We start from the raw sequence: 15,089 nt of genomic DNA, 5'->3' as shown, positions 1-15,089 counted from the left end.
ATCCTCCGAGAACTCAACCCCAACTAAACATGTTCATATGTCGGGACGGGCTTTTCGAACCCCAAATTCTAAGCCCAAGCCTAGCCCGAATCCCAAAAGTGCGCACTTTCTCAAGCCCGAGCCCAGCCCGAATATAGGCATGTAGCCTAAAATCCTGACCCGAATGATGTTTATCAGTGTTGTGAACTCGGCATGAAGCCCGAAAGTCTGGTCCAAAAAATGCAAAAATGAAAGCCCGAGCCCGGCCTGGCCCGGGTTTTCGGGCCGGGCTGTCCATTTAACAGGTTTACTCTCCGGTCCTAGCATCTAGCGCACACGTGCCCCTCCTCTAGCTAATAGTTGATTGTTGTGAGGCAGAAAATAGTTTGAAAGAAGTATCAACTATTCTTTTTACCCAGCAAAGAAATGAGCGACACATCCGTTATGGGGCAGAGAGAGCCGACGACTGGGATCTTGGCCGTAGCCCCTGGTTTTCTCGGCTGTCAGTCTTGGGATCCCTCCTGTCCGTCCTCCCGTCGCCACCGTTTTTGAATCCCTCGAGAGCACATACGCACCAAACACCAATGAAACAGTAGCCCGGCCATCACGCAGCGGTAACCGCGCCGCGCTACGGCTGCCCGCGCCAATAAACATTTGGTGCTTTGTCAGGCCAGTTGCACTGCACCACGGCATAGCAGCAGCAGCAGCAGCAGCTCGTTTTCAACGGTTGGTAAACCGTAAACAAAGCGAGTGAGAGCAGCCGAGCCACGGGAAAGCGGCCCAGCAAAGCAAGCGCCCCCTCCTCTGTCCTGCGCGTGGTGCGCGCAGTGTGTACGCTGTCCCTGCTGCAGCTGCACCCGCTGTCTGGACTCTGGAGTGGAGGAGCTCGAGCTAGCAGCCGAGCGCGTCCCCCAGTAGGAGCTAGCACCACCACTGCCTGGTGCCTGCTGCTCCTGCTACCACCACTACCACCTACAGGCCTACTCATTCAAGAATCTCCTAGCTTTCCCCAAACTCCCACACGGCCCCTGAATCCGGAGATCGCAGCCAATCCATTTGCTTTCTTCACCCGGCAACAGCGGAATCCAATCTTTTCCTCACCTCCGCTGGGCCTGGAGAAATGGGAGCAAGATACGCTTCTTGAGCCGGATGCTGCTTCCATGCAAGGTCAGCTCCGCCATCCCGTACTGGATTGGATGCTTCCTTTTTCCTGATTAAGTTACGTTGTTTTCCTCCTTTTGCGTGTTCTGCCTGTCTATGGATGCGTTTCAATCTGAGATTTGATGGGGATATTTGCTGCTTCAACTTCTTGATTCCTATCCTACGGATCTCATTCCAACACTGAGATACTGATTATTATTATTATTATTATTATTATTTTGGTGGAAATGATGTGCTGGTACTTCAATCCAACCACAGATTAAATCGCAAGTTATTGGCCCATTTTTCTTGCAGATTTCTAGATCAAGGTTTTAGCACCGAAAAATCTTGCTTCCAACAAGTAACCCAGGCGAGCTTCAAGTTTTTCCGGTAATAGTTTCTCAATACATCTATAGAGAAAGCACTGCTCGATTCAAGCAATGGGTAGGGGAAGAGGCAGAGGAAGGAAGCCCATCGCCAACGGCAGGAGCCATGAAGACAAGGTGAGCAGCGGCGAAGAGGTCGTGCCTGCAAGGAAGAGGAGAGGGAGGCCCCAAAAGCAGCGCGTCCCCGACAAAGTCGATCTACCACCAGAACCCAAGAGCTCGGCAGCGGGCGTTCATGGCGATGCAGAAGGAGGTAACGCAGAGCTCAAGGAGAACGACCCTGAAGGCAACGGCAACAAGAGGAACAGGGCACCCAAGGAAGAGAGCTCGAACCTCGACATGGAGGAGAACAGCTCGAGCACCCGGTCCAGCAACGACGAGTCCACGACGACGACCCGGTCCAGCGGCTTCCGGCAGAACGGGAGCCGCCGGAAGAGCACGCCCCGGCGAGCCGCGGAGGCGGGCCTGTAGTAGCTGGAGGAATTAATGGAGCGGCGGCCGGCAACACGCGCTCTTGGATGGATATGTGTTAGGCAGCTGCATGCTCTTCAGTTTTGTCAACTTTATGGTTTAGTAGCAACCTTCGTCTTCATCATGTTTACATGGCTCTAGCTACATGGATGGATGTAAACATATACAGTGCTCATTGCAAACTATGGATGCTTTGCTTATGGTGATGAGAAGAGTCACTTGAAATTCATGGTTAGCTGCTCTAGGCTACTGTTTTACTACATCACATCAGTTGATATGATATGCTGTTCCATCACATCAGCATCAGCTCTTGCCAATTTTAGTCTATCTTTTGCACATTTTTTGTTTGCCTATTCATCACAGCTAATCATCTTTGGTGGTATTGCCATGTAATCATGGTTCCTACTAAACCACTCCACTTGTTTCCAAACGGAGGGAGTGTACTTCCGTGCGGTGCGATAAGAATTGTAAGATAAATTAAATCACCCAAGTTCATTCGACCCATTGGTGAAATACAGAGATATACTGGATTTCAGATGATCACGTGACATGTGCTTGCTTGGGATACATACACTTGGATGCGCGACATTGCAAGAAAATTGCAAGAGTATCAATTCAGCACTGATGACCTTGTCCAAGAATGTGACATTCTACACTCGGGGCATCTCTCCCCTATCCAAACCGTAGGTAGGGTTTTTTTTCTAGTTAAAAGAAAGGGGAAGAATGTGACATCCCATTCAGTTTGATCATTGCTCCTCGAGCTAAAACAACACCATTACCGTCCCATCTGAATCAACTCAACACAGTCGAGGCAACCAGCAAAAACGATCCAGACACCATCATTCATGTCCTTGTCCACGGAGCCGTGCGTGGCCTTCATCATTCAGCGTGAATGCGTCCCGGCTCGACTTTAACCTGTCATTTCGACTCCGAATTGCAGCGCACCATCACCATGGCCTGATTTGGCAAGTAGCATGGGCCTGGAGCCCGTCCGGATCGTGGAAATTCGGGGGGCTCAGGAAGGTGATTTCCGTCGATGGAATGTATGAGGCGAGGTGAGCTCACTCGCTTGCTCTGCTCCGGCAAGCCGTGGTGCCGGTGCCCTACCCTAGAGCAAAAAATAAGGATTTAGATCGTGGGTGCCGGTACTGTTTAGGATTTGGATAGGCGTGATTATTGATCTGTGGGAGGAGATCGTGGTTGGGTGCTGCTGATATAGGAAGGTGGCACTTTCTGCCTCCCCTAGATCGGTGACTCCGGTGCCTGGGAATGGCAGGCTGGTCGTGCATGGGACCAGGAATATGATGCACTTTGTTGTTTCTTTAACGCTCAAGACTTTTAATCAAACATACTCCCTCCGTCTCAGTTTATAAGTCATACAAAAATCAAAAAATTTCAAAATATTTAGGCATGGTGCATTTAACTTTCACCTCGTTTCTTGTTTTTTAACATGAATAAAGGAATCGACCAATAAAAGATGTGGGGTGTGTATATTTTTAGTAACTTGAGACTAACTACCACGATATGCAGTGATCAATTCATTGCATGCAATGATATTAATTAATAAATTAACATTAATTTTTCGTGTTTTCTTCTTCATCTTAGTCACGGTACACATCTTAAGATGATATATACACCGAGACGGAGGTAGTATATAATGTTTTCATCCGCAAAAAAATATAATATTTTTTGCACGAGAAGTCATCTATATATATATATATATATATATATATATATATATATATATATATATATATATATATATAGTTATACACACACATAAGAAACACGCATATGAAAAATATAGCACTTTCTTTGATTAATATTATTAACGCTGTTTTAATACAATTTGTTATGGCACACAGGGAGTGTAATCTTTACAACAATCAAATAAGACCTGGGGAGTACCTGAACCATCGAAAACTTGAAGAGTCCACGACTATTAGAGCATCTCCAGCCGTTCGGCCCCCCAGTGGTCTGAAATAGCATCGCCTGGGGGTGCGTCGTCGCAAAAAAAAGGCGTGGGGGTTCGGGTTCCCATCCGCTCACCCAAGGGTGTCCCCCAGCTGTCGCTTTTGATCCATTTTCGGCACAAAATTGATCCATTTTTGACCCATATTCGACATTCTTCAACATAAATTAAAAAACAATATTTATTTTTTTATCACATAGTTCATCACAGAAATCAATACAAATCAAAAAATAGTTTAACAAGTCAATACAAATCAAAAATCGAGCTAAGCGTTGCCCTTCAGCCTCCATAGGTGCTCCACCAAATCGTGTTGTAGTTGGTGATGCACCTGTGGATCTTGGATCTCGTGACGCATGTTGCGGAAGGTAGTCCAGCTTGCCAGTAGCTGGTGATCAACTTGGGCAAGAGAACCTTACGTGTAATGTGGTTCAGTGTCAAACACTCGCTCCTCCTGCTCGCTGTCAATGATCATGTTGTGCAAGACGACACAGCAAGTCATGACTTCCAACATTTGATCTTTCGACCAGGTCTGAGCAGGGTACCGGACAACATCAAAACGGGATTGAAGCACACCAAATGCCCACTCGACATCCTTCCTACAAGTTTCTTAACGCTTGGCAAAATAGGAGTGCTTGCCTCCTAGTGCGGGATTTGAGATAGTCTTCACAAATGTGGACCATCTAGGATAGATGGCATCTACTAGGTGTGGTATCCCTTGTTGTAATGGTGTCCATTGACCGGAGGAGCATGACCTTCAACAAGCTTGGTAAAGACATTCGAGCACTACAGTACGTTGATGTCATTGTGAGTTCCTGGCATACTAAAGAAGGAGTGTTAAATCCAGAGGTCATGTGTGGCCACTGCCTCAAGTACCACGCTGCAACCTCCTTTGGCGTCTTTGTACATTCCTTATCAAGCAAATGGACAGTTTTTTCATTTCCAATGCATGCAGTCGATACTTCCAAGCATCCTAGGAAACCCTCTTTTTACATTTTGTGCTAGGATTCGAGCAATGTTTTCAATATTAGGTGATCGCAAATATTGAGGTCTAAAAACTGCCACCACTGCCCTGCAGAACTTGTAGAAACACTCAATGATGGTGGACTCGGCCATGCGTCCTGGAGCGAGGTGAATCCAAGTATGCTGGAGCAATCATTTTTGTACTTGAAGTAGTTGTCGAACTCCCTGATGGAATTCACAATCCCGAGGAAGAGCTTCTGGCTCATACGATAACGTCGCCGGAATACTTTGTCGCCGTTCAGAGGAGTGTCTGCGAAGTAGTCGGCGTAGAGCGAGTAATAGCCTTCCAGTCTATGCCTCTGCTTTGCCTTCAGCCAACCCGACGTCGAGCCACCTCACCGTGGCTCTGCATTGCTCGCGAACAGGCCGCCTCCTCCAGTAGCGTCGCGAACATCACCTCATTGTCGGAGTCCATCGCCCACGCAAATCGCCGAACACCTGACACGCGCGGCCGTATACGTGTCCGGAGCGCCGGGAAAACTCGCCAAGAAGTGGGGGGCGAGGGCAGGGGCGAACCCTACGTCCATCGACGGGGAGATGACCTTTGTAGCAGCGGTAGGCAGGTGGACGGCGCCAAAATCAACACGGTAACGAAAGGTGTGGTGCGCAACGGACGGTTTCGGAGAAGAAAATGCCTTTTTCGCCTCCCAGGGCCCGGCCCGTCGTTTTTCCTTCCGCAAGCGTCCGTGGGCGTCACCGGCGCGTTGGAACCGTCGGGGCTAATTTCGGTCCTAACTGGCGAAAAAACGGCTCCTAAAGGCGCGGCTGGACCGTTTTTCACTCGTCGACGAAAAAATAGCCTAGAAAGAACATGTTGGGGCCGCGGCTGGAGATGCTCTTATGGGCTCCATCAGCGATTCAAGGCGGCACAGATCTCGCTGGTGACTGCTCGCTCGGTGGCAACGATTTGTAAAGCAGCCGGGCACAATGATTTCCGCTTCTTCCACCACCCAGCTGCTCTCCCTCCAGAAACAGGAGCACACTATATATAAGCTAGCCCCGGTGAGCACATTAGCACACGGAGAGAAGGAAACAAGAGGAGCACGCACGCACAGCCATGTCCCTGCTGCTCATGATCCTCTTGCTTTCCTCCACAGCTGCGGCGGCGGCGCAGGCCGGCACGAACCCAGGCAAGATCGCGAGGAGTCAGTTCCCCGGGGACTTCCTCTTCGGCACGGCCTCTTCAGCCTACCAGGTAAGTTGCTGAACAATCAATCTGGAGATTACTGGAACGGAGGAGTTAGAAGCTCTGACGCGCCCTGTGTGACGCTGATGCAGTATGAAGGTGCTGTGAGGGAAGGCGGCAGAGGACCCAGCATCTGGGACGCCTTCACTCACGATCACCCAGGTCCTTGTCTCTGCTCAGGCACAAGATCACACTGCGTTTCGTTTTTTTTTTAGATGTTCTTGTATAATTTGTCCTAAACAAGCTAATGCGTCCCATTGTCAAGTAAAGGCAAGCCAAGGCATTCCTTTTCTTGAACATAACATGTCAATAACCTTAAACGAAAAAAAAACTTTTGATATAACATGCAGGCTTCGTTTATATAATTTGACAGTACTATTCATACAAAAGCACATCTGATTAGGACCTGCCTCTCAAAAAAAATATGATTAGGACTTAAAAGTGGTCTTCAGCCACCTGGTCAACTGATCTGTGAGGAACCAAAGGTAATTCATTATTCAGAAAGAGCTTGTAAAGGGACACCAATCTTCATATGCACCAACCAACAAGCACAGCAAAAGACAAAAGCAAGCGCAAAGGAAAATCAATCACTCTTCTTACGCCATACTTCAGTCACCTCATGTGAAAATAGCAACAAACAAAAACTTTTTAATTTGGCTTTGGCTCACTGCTGTACCCCTAAGAGAGCGGCTGCATCCTTAGCAGCCAACTTTGGACGCTAAGATAAGACACATCAGTTTTCTATCTCCAATTACATTTTAAGCTTCATTTGTCATATCTCTTAGCACCACCTGTAGGTGTTAAGAACCTAAAAAAACCATTTACACTAAAAAGGATATACATAAACTGATTTAAAATAACTTTTAGCTCTGTACTAAATGCTAAGCTTAGCGCCTACCCTCATATCCCTTGGCACTGATGCTGACCAATGTCTCACCTTTAGCATCTGCTCCATAACTCAAGACTGTTTACCTATGCATGAAAGAAATGCTTCCGTAATCTCAATGTCAATTCATTCATGTTTAGAGTTTCAGACTAGCTATGGTGATTTGTAATCAAAGTTCCTCTAATTTCTAAATTCAGAAAAGATAGCAAATGAAAGCAATGGAGATGTAGCAATAGACTCCTACCACCGGTACAAGGTAGTGCTTATACTGATTATGCTAACTAGTGACCACTAATATATATTCACCCCAATGCCTAATACTATCAAGTGTCATCCACCTTGTGCAGGACGACGTCAACATCATGAAGGATTTGGGCTTTAAGGCCTATAGATTTTCTCTTTCTTGGTCACGAATTCTGCCTAGTAAGTATTCTCATAAGCTTTATTCTTCCTAGTAAGTATTCTCATAACCTTTTCCAGTTTTCTAATACATGTAGGGCTTATATCCTTGGCTAATGGTAAAAGAATCTTGATGGCCTTTATAGTTAAATACACTCCAGATGTGAAGTGCACAACTAACCCCACACGTTTTGAACAAAGCCCAGCTAACCCCTCGTTGTTACTTGTTACAGCTAAAACTTGCAAATCTTTCCCACTGATATGCACCAAAACACTGACACACTTCTAACTGAGAATCAATCTAGATTAACAAGAAACAGATATCGATCACAATCAACTAGCTCATGCAATGGTACCATGGGTACAGGTGGGAAATTGTGTGGAGGGGTCAACATGGAAGGAATCAATTACTACAACAATCTCATCGATAAACTCATTTCGGAAGGTAAAAGTTATCTAGTTTCTGGTATTACCATGTGTTTGCATCCTGATGTCTAACCAACAATGCAGGTATTAAACCATTTGTTACCCTTTTTCACTGGGACTCCCCGCAAGTATTAGAACAGCAGTACAGTGGTTTCTTAAGCCAGCTTATTGTGTAAGTAAAATGTGACCTGTCAGCTCATGACTCCAAACTCATTACTCTGATGAACATGAAACATGATGACATTATAAGAAAAGAAAAACTGAACTTATTCAAGCTGTGCCAACATTATCAGGGAAGATTTCAAGGACTATGCTAGCATCTGCTTCAGGGAGTTTGGTGACAGGGTAAAGTACTGGATAACATTCAATGAGCCTTGGAGTTTCAGTATTGGTGGCTATTCTAGTGGTACATACGCACCTGGTAGATGCTCGTCTTCGGCAAAGGCAGGGTGTAGCACGGGAGACTCGGGAAGGGAACCTTATATAGTAGCTCATAATCAACTTCTGGCTCATGCAGCAGCGGTTCAAGTGTACAGAGACAAATACCAGGTACGACTTAAATTTCTTCATTGTGGTTAGTTTTAGTAATAAAATACAGGTTTTTTTTACCAAACATCCATACATTTTGCCAGCTTGTGTATTTTACAGTGATAAATCAATTAATCATTAATCACACAGATAGAGCAAAAAGGGAAGATCGGCATTACAATAGTTAGTAATTGGATAATTCCCTACTCAAATTCCAAAGAAGATAAGGATGCTACCAAGCGTGCATTGGACTTCATGTATGGATGGTGAGTATCCAACATGTGGTTCAGGTTCATCCATGAAGTTTCAAGCCACTGGAATTGGCAAATTATTGTACTTTTCCTATTTAGTTAGCTCAACAACAAATTGAACAGGTTCATGGATCCCTTAACCAAGGGACACTATCCACTAAGCATGGAAACACTAGTTGGTAACAGATTACCGAAATTCACAAAAGAGCAGGCAAGAGCTGTAAAAGGATCATTTGATTTCATTGGCCTCAATTACTATTCGGCAAGATATGCACAGAATACCAAACACAGTAGCAATAGTAAAGAAAGCTACAGTACTGATTCACGAACTGATCAAAGAGGTATGTAAACTATCTGATCTTTGTTTTGCATTTGAATATATTAGGTGAGCTAATAGTTTTCTCTGCATGCAACAATAGTGGAAAGAAATGGAACATACATTGGGCCAAAGGTATGACTCATCTTATTTTATGTTTGGAAATTTGTAACCTGGTCTAACTTTATAATTAACTGAAATATATTTGTCCCCAGGCTGGCTCTTCTTGGCTCTACATCTATCCAAGAGGAATAGAAGAGCTCTTGCTATATACCAAGAAGACATACAACAACCCTACTATCTACATCACGGAAAATGGTAGAACAGCATAACTGCAAACAATAACAATCTGTTCCATTGCTAACTTGAAGAAACACTCCTATTGCAGGTGTTGATGAAATTAACAATGAAAACTTACCTCTTCAAGAAGCCTTAATTGACAATAATAGAATAGAATTCTACCGGCAACACATATTCTTTGTTCAAAGAGCCCTAAGGTAAGTTAGATGGTTGACTGGATGTAGATAATTGGATTCATTAATAACTAATATCACAATGCTTTAACTCAATTTATGTCAAAAAATAAGTATCTACATGACTGTCAGGCAAGGAGTTGACGTACGAGGATACTTTGCATGGTCGCTATTTGACAACTTCGAGTGGATTGATGGTTATAGTGTCCGGTTCGGTCTTAACTACATCAACTACAAGGATGGTCTGAAACGATATCCAAAGCGATCCAGCCAATGGTTTCAGAAGTTTCTTCGTCACTAAAATTTGCATTGTTGAAGCCCGACGTTTTTATGTGGTAACAGTGTCAGCGTAATGGATACATTCTACCGGGATAGCTAACAGTCTGAGTGGCTCACTTGTATCTAATGTAGTATGGGTAACTTGATTGTAATTGTCGGAACATACTAGTATTTCCAATGTAACATTAGTAAGGGATAACAGATGTTGTATGTCTTATTCGCTTACTAATTTCAAAACTTACTTGTTGCCTTGTTGGAATGACAACATGGCATTTGTAAGCACTAAGAAAGCAATAGATCTTCCAGTTGCTTCAGGTAAATCACAGCGTAACAAATAGAAACTACTTTAGATAACTGAAATCAAGGTTCTAAAAACCAAACTGGACTTATCATTTGCTAGGTTGGTCATACAAATACTTACGTTAGGTGAATGATCAAATGCCAACTAACACTTTTCAGGAACTTGATTGAAATCATCAATAAAACTGAACATTCTGAAACCACATGACTTCTTTCCAGTCTTTTTCACTGCATTCTATACTGTACTCATTTTGTGTTTCTAGTGGCCTATAATGTAGAGTGTAGAGCATCTTCATAAGGCTGAGCCTGGCATTCCACATGCAATTAAAGCCATACATTTCTAGTTTAAGATTTGTGGCGGCAAAAACATAGCAAGAACAAGGACCATATAGGTTGGAAAAGTATATACTGTAAGATAATCAACCTGCTTTACATATCATTTATTTTGGTTCAGGGACGAAGGTACAGTCAATCAATCATCCAGCTAATTGACTACCACTTGAACTCAGTAAATTATTAATCTCTCCAATTATATGCACTGGCCTGCTATCGAACATAGATGAAAGTGTTGCCTCACAGAGCTTCTTTAGTTCCCTCGTTTTTGTAATCGCTGCCTCCTAACATTAGAAAAGTAAAATTGTCAACATACAGATTGACTACAGAAAGCACAAGGAAATCACACAGTTTCTTCAGGCTAGATAAGGAAAGCAATAGTGTTTGGATTCATGAGCCCATTACGGATCAAAAACTAGTCCTTGAGAAAATTAAATTAAAAGTAAGAATGTACTTGTTCATAACACCATTTTGGATCACAGCTTTTACGGTATCAAAGATCACAAGCCAAGTAAGCGCAGTCCACTGAGAACAAGAATATACATGTAATCAAACGCTATGATAGAAAAATATATTATCACTTACTTGCTTCGGCCAGGATGACGATAGTGCATTCTGCAGCTCCATGCGCTTCACTGACAAATCACCTAAGCCTTCTCGTAGCTTCACCTCATGATGTTTCTTTTCTTCTAAGGTTGACACCAATCTGTCCAAAAATCTTTGACAGGGAAGGAAGCAAATGTTTGTTTAAAGAAATATTAGAAGGAACGTGTATTTCAAGGGAAAACTGCTGTGTCAAATGAAGTCTTCGAGATGATGCTATAAGGAAGACACAAGTTGGTATAATAATTTTAGGTACTCTGTTCCAAGATAATTGAAGTTGTAGGTTTGTCCTAAGTCAAATTTGCTTAAGTTTGACCAACTTTATAGAAAAATGTGTTAAGATGTACAATACCAATTACCCACAGTATGAATATATTTGATAAAGAATCTCATGATGCTGATTTGATGTTGTAGATGTTAATATATTTTTCCATAGACTTGGTCAAACTTGTTTAAGTTTGACATGGGACAAACATAGAACTTCGATTACTTTGGAATGAAGGGAGTACTTAGGATAAGCAAGAGCACGAACTTCCAGAATAAACCTACTTACCTTTTAGAGTTGAGGATCATTATAAGGTCAAGAGTTTTCTGGTTAGTGAGCAGAGAGATTGCTGAGGAAACCTCTACAAGCATATTCTCCAAACGATCAGGAGCATACTGTTGGAGAACGAAAGGTGAGACGGCTTGGACCTGATGCTGTAGAGATGATGTATCAGCATTTCTCATCTCCGCTAGGCGTAGGGTCAAAAATGATTTCACCTGTTTCAAGGGTCAGAAACTCATGAGCTAACCGCGGACAAAAGGAAGCTAAAATATTGGTTATTTTGCTTATTACTACTAAAGAGGGACAAGTTGGTAAAGCAGACATGTACAGGTGCAATAACAAAACTATCATCGTGATTACTTAAAGAGACCCCTGATACAAAAACCATAAGACCTTAGCATTCATAATTGTTGTAATTATATGACACGCCTCCAAAGTATTTGCAATTATAAGATCTAGAAGGGGGCATTAAATATGTCAAAATACCTCAAGTAAATCATCCAGAATATTATTTCTATATTCCTTCTCCAGCAACTGACTTCTTTCTTCAGTTGAACATTCATATTGTCCTGATTCAGTTGGAGCATTCTCAATTGTAGCACTTTCTTCGGGATTATCAGTAGAGATGTCCCAGCAAATCTGATTCTCGGATGTATCACACGTAAGGCCTTCTTTGTCTGCAGATGGATAGGCTGAAGCACCAACACCATAATTTTCAGAGCCTGCCAACTCTATATTGGCATCAATAATTTCATAAGACCCAAAACCATTGCCAGATTCTTCCACAGGTTGTTCCACCGCACCAATGTCCCAGTCAATACCATTATTATCCACTGAAATGTCCCAATCAATATCATCTGCAGGAACATTAGAGTCGATGGGTTCTCCTCCGTCCATACAAGACCCATGAGCTTTTGATGTATCTCCAAGTGAATTCTGCACCTCTTTACATACTGACACATTCAGGGAAGGAGGATTAGCTTGCAACTGTTTCAGATTGTGTACCACAGACTTGTAGTTCTCCTAAATAAATAGACAAAGGGTTAAAATTCACAGGAGTTGTACAGCGATTTCCAGAACCAATATCTGTTATTGTCCTCGTAGTACTGGGCTACTGGCTATACCTTATCCTCCGTATGACAGTCCCTGACAAATGTTGTATAGTACTCCATGGCCTGTGAGACAGTATCACTGTTAAGAACTTCCAAGATTTTGCTAAATGTTGATGGAAGTGTTTTTGCAGACTCTATCAGTTCTTGCCGCACATCTATTCCCTACAGATGAAAGTCAAAGCAAACAGCACATCAATATAACACAGTAAGAAACATAATCAACACCCATAAACCCAAAAGAGTGTCTCTCAGAGAAAGAAGCTAACCTGCAAACCGAGCTCCTGGCAAGCTTCAGCATACCTAGTTGCTGAAAGAGCAGCAAGCCGCTTAATGTCAGCCTCCCTGCGGTCTAGTTCTGCAAGCTGCTGCTGAGTCTTCTGCATCTGTTTCCTCTGATATGGTCTTGAGGTAGCCAAAGAACAGAATTAAATTACACACGAAGATGGTAGATTAAGCACAAATATAGCCAAAATGATCAAGGATTAGACTTAGTACATGTCATAGTTCACATTCTGGACCATGATCTGAGCTGCCTCTCCAAGGAAAACATGGTCCTTCTCATAAGCTTTAACTATCGACTCCCATTCGCCCTAAACATGGCCAACATAGCATATGCATCAGACCATATGTCAATCCCCACAATCGCAGGTACATTTATCTAAACAACAAAGTAGTAAATCGTACCGCAGAGCCTGTCAGGCGGCCAAAAATATTCCTGCTATCCGTATTGGATTCCAGGAGTATGCTGCATATCTTCTTGGCTTCAAGGTACCCAATTTCTACAGGACGAAAGGAGAACACAAATACAGAATTAGACTCCACGCTCACAGATTTATTATTGGACCACGGAACTTACGAAGCTCGTACAAGTGGCTGGGCGAGGGTTTTGCCGTTGGGATTTCGCCAGACTTATACAGAGACGCCGCGCAACCGAGAGCTAAGCCTGAGAAGGAGGAGGAGTTACCTTCGAGCTCGAGGGTTTGGAGGTAGGGGTGGAGGTCCCGCGGGAGGGAGGAGAAGGCGGCGGCGAGCCGGGCGCGGATGGCGGCGAGGCGCTTCCTCCAGTCCTGCGGCACCCGCTTGCGGTCGACCAGCCACTCCTGCAGGCGGGCGAAGGCGATGTCGATGGGGAGGCTGCGGATCTCCGACGGGTCGCGCATGACGGCCACCGGGTCCGCGGATCGACGGCGGCGAAGGGGTGGGACGCCGGCCGGAGCTTCTCGGGAAGATGGGGACGAAAGTATGGACTGTTTTTTCTCGGCGAGTCTGTTTTGCAGCGTCGCAGACTTTGGGGCCTTGGGGGTACGGGAAGCTAGTGGGCCAGATTAGTGGTCCTGGGTCTCTTCTGGGCTGCTCCTGGGCCGGGCGGAGGACCAGATTCCGGTTCGCGTACACGGCACGCGGGGGAGAGGTGTGGGTCCTAGCCGTCAGTGAGACAGAGGTAAAGGAGGATCCGAAGAGATAAATATTCAGGGCACGCCATCCCGTAGAGCGCGGGTAATAAAGACACCGGCCGTCTTCTTCCCTCGGACTCCTCCCCTCCAAGCTTTCCAATCTCCCATACGCCCTCGCCTCTCGCTGCCGAGATGACGGTGGAGAAGGTGGACGCGACGGTGGCCGACTTCGACGGCCACTTCGAGAGGCTCTTCGCCGGCGACGACGGCGGCAAGCTGAAGCTGCTGCTCTTCCTCGCCGACCGCGAGCCCTCCTCCTCCCTCACCTGGTGCCCCGGTAACCAATCTATCCCCTGAGTATCAAATTACTGGACCCAACCCCCTGCTGGCTGATCCAAGGCGGATTTGGGCCGCGCCGTGCAGACTGCAACGTGGCGGAGCCGGTGATCTACGGGAAGCTGGAGTCGCTGGGCAGGGACGTGGTGCTCCTGCGCGCGTTCGTCGGCGACAAGCCCACGTGGAGGGACCCGGCCCACCCGTGGAGGGTGGACCCGCGGTTCGCGCTCAAGGGCGTGCCGACGCTGCTGCGCTGGGAGAAGGGCGCCGCCGCGGGCCGCCTCGAGGACGACGAGGCCAACGTCGGGGACAAGATTGATGCCTTGCTCAATTGACTAGTTGGGTTTAATCCAAGCGTGTGCTCGCCGTGATCTTGTCTGCTCAATCCAAGTGCCGAGAAAATGCTTTTGAAAATGCTTTGGCAGATGCTTAGCTATGAAATCGTGCTGTTCTTGTAACCAGTCATGAATGAACCAAATAAAACAGGATCGTATTGGTGATGATGAAAGTTAGTACTCTGTTTGCATGTGTTGCAGTTATGCTCCCCGATGTGCAGAGTGCACCCAACATGTGACCGGTGAATTTGGGGCTAGGGGCTGTCTGGGATCAACCAATTCGCTGTTTATTTTAACTCCTTTTTGCATTGGCCTACTCAAACGAAATTTGCATTGGTTTGTTTCAAAAATCAAGTGAAGAATTGACAGGGGTTAGCAATGAGAATTTTGAGGAAACTAAAAGGAAACCATTTTGAT

General features: G+C 45.1%; 4 protein-coding genes across 4 annotated transcripts; 3 read left to right on the top strand and 1 right to left on the bottom strand.

Moving 5' to 3' along the window:
• Positions 1-755: 755 nt before the first annotated feature.
• LOC123410211 lies at positions 756-2,205 on the top strand. Its single transcript, XM_045103118.1, has 2 exons — positions 756-1,146; positions 1,435-2,205. Exon 2 carries the CDS (start codon positions 1,560-1,562, stop codon positions 1,974-1,976), a length of 417 nt encoding a protein of 138 aa, XP_044959053.1. The 5' UTR covers positions 756-1,146; positions 1,435-1,559; the 3' UTR covers positions 1,977-2,205.
• Positions 2,206-5,967: 3,762 nt separating this feature from the next.
• Positions 5,968-9,897, top strand: LOC123412946 (beta-glucosidase 24-like). The gene is made up of 13 exons (XM_045105905.1): positions 5,968-6,163; positions 6,247-6,316; positions 7,238-7,296; positions 7,388-7,463; positions 7,807-7,884; positions 7,950-8,037; positions 8,159-8,414; positions 8,544-8,659; positions 8,768-8,985; positions 9,064-9,095; positions 9,176-9,278; positions 9,349-9,457; positions 9,566-9,897. Exons 1-13 carry the CDS (start codon positions 6,026-6,028, stop codon positions 9,732-9,734), a joined length of 1,512 nt encoding a protein of 503 aa, XP_044961840.1. The 5' UTR covers positions 5,968-6,025; the 3' UTR covers positions 9,735-9,897.
• Positions 9,898-10,401: 504 nt separating this feature from the next.
• Positions 10,402-13,870, bottom strand: LOC123412944 (CDK5RAP3-like protein). Its single transcript, XM_045105904.1, has 9 exons — positions 13,572-13,870; positions 13,292-13,386; positions 13,103-13,197; positions 12,874-13,009; positions 12,620-12,769; positions 11,982-12,518; positions 11,502-11,710; positions 10,931-11,063; positions 10,402-10,629 (listed from the first exon to the last, which is right to left on the bottom strand). The coding sequence occupies exons 1-9, from the start codon at positions 13,765-13,767 to the stop codon at positions 10,489-10,491; spliced, it is 1,692 nt and encodes a 563-aa protein (XP_044961839.1). The 5' UTR covers positions 13,768-13,870; the 3' UTR covers positions 10,402-10,488.
• Positions 13,871-14,093: 223 nt separating this feature from the next.
• LOC123412947 (thioredoxin-like protein Clot) lies at positions 14,094-14,840 on the top strand. The gene is made up of 2 exons (XM_045105906.1): positions 14,094-14,338; positions 14,425-14,840. The coding sequence occupies exons 1-2, from the start codon at positions 14,194-14,196 to the stop codon at positions 14,670-14,672; spliced, it is 393 nt and encodes a 130-aa protein (XP_044961841.1). The 5' UTR covers positions 14,094-14,193; the 3' UTR covers positions 14,673-14,840.
• The last annotated feature ends 249 nt before the right edge of the window (positions 14,841-15,089 follow it).

This window comes from Hordeum vulgare, chromosome 7H (genome assembly GCF_904849725.1).
Source record: "Hordeum vulgare subsp. vulgare chromosome 7H, MorexV3_pseudomolecules_assembly, whole genome shotgun sequence".
In the NCBI taxonomy this organism is placed as follows: Eukaryota; Viridiplantae; Streptophyta; class Magnoliopsida; order Poales; family Poaceae; genus Hordeum; species Hordeum vulgare.
Note: the sequence above shows the minus strand (reverse complement) of the source record. Positions and strands in the feature narration are given on the sequence as shown.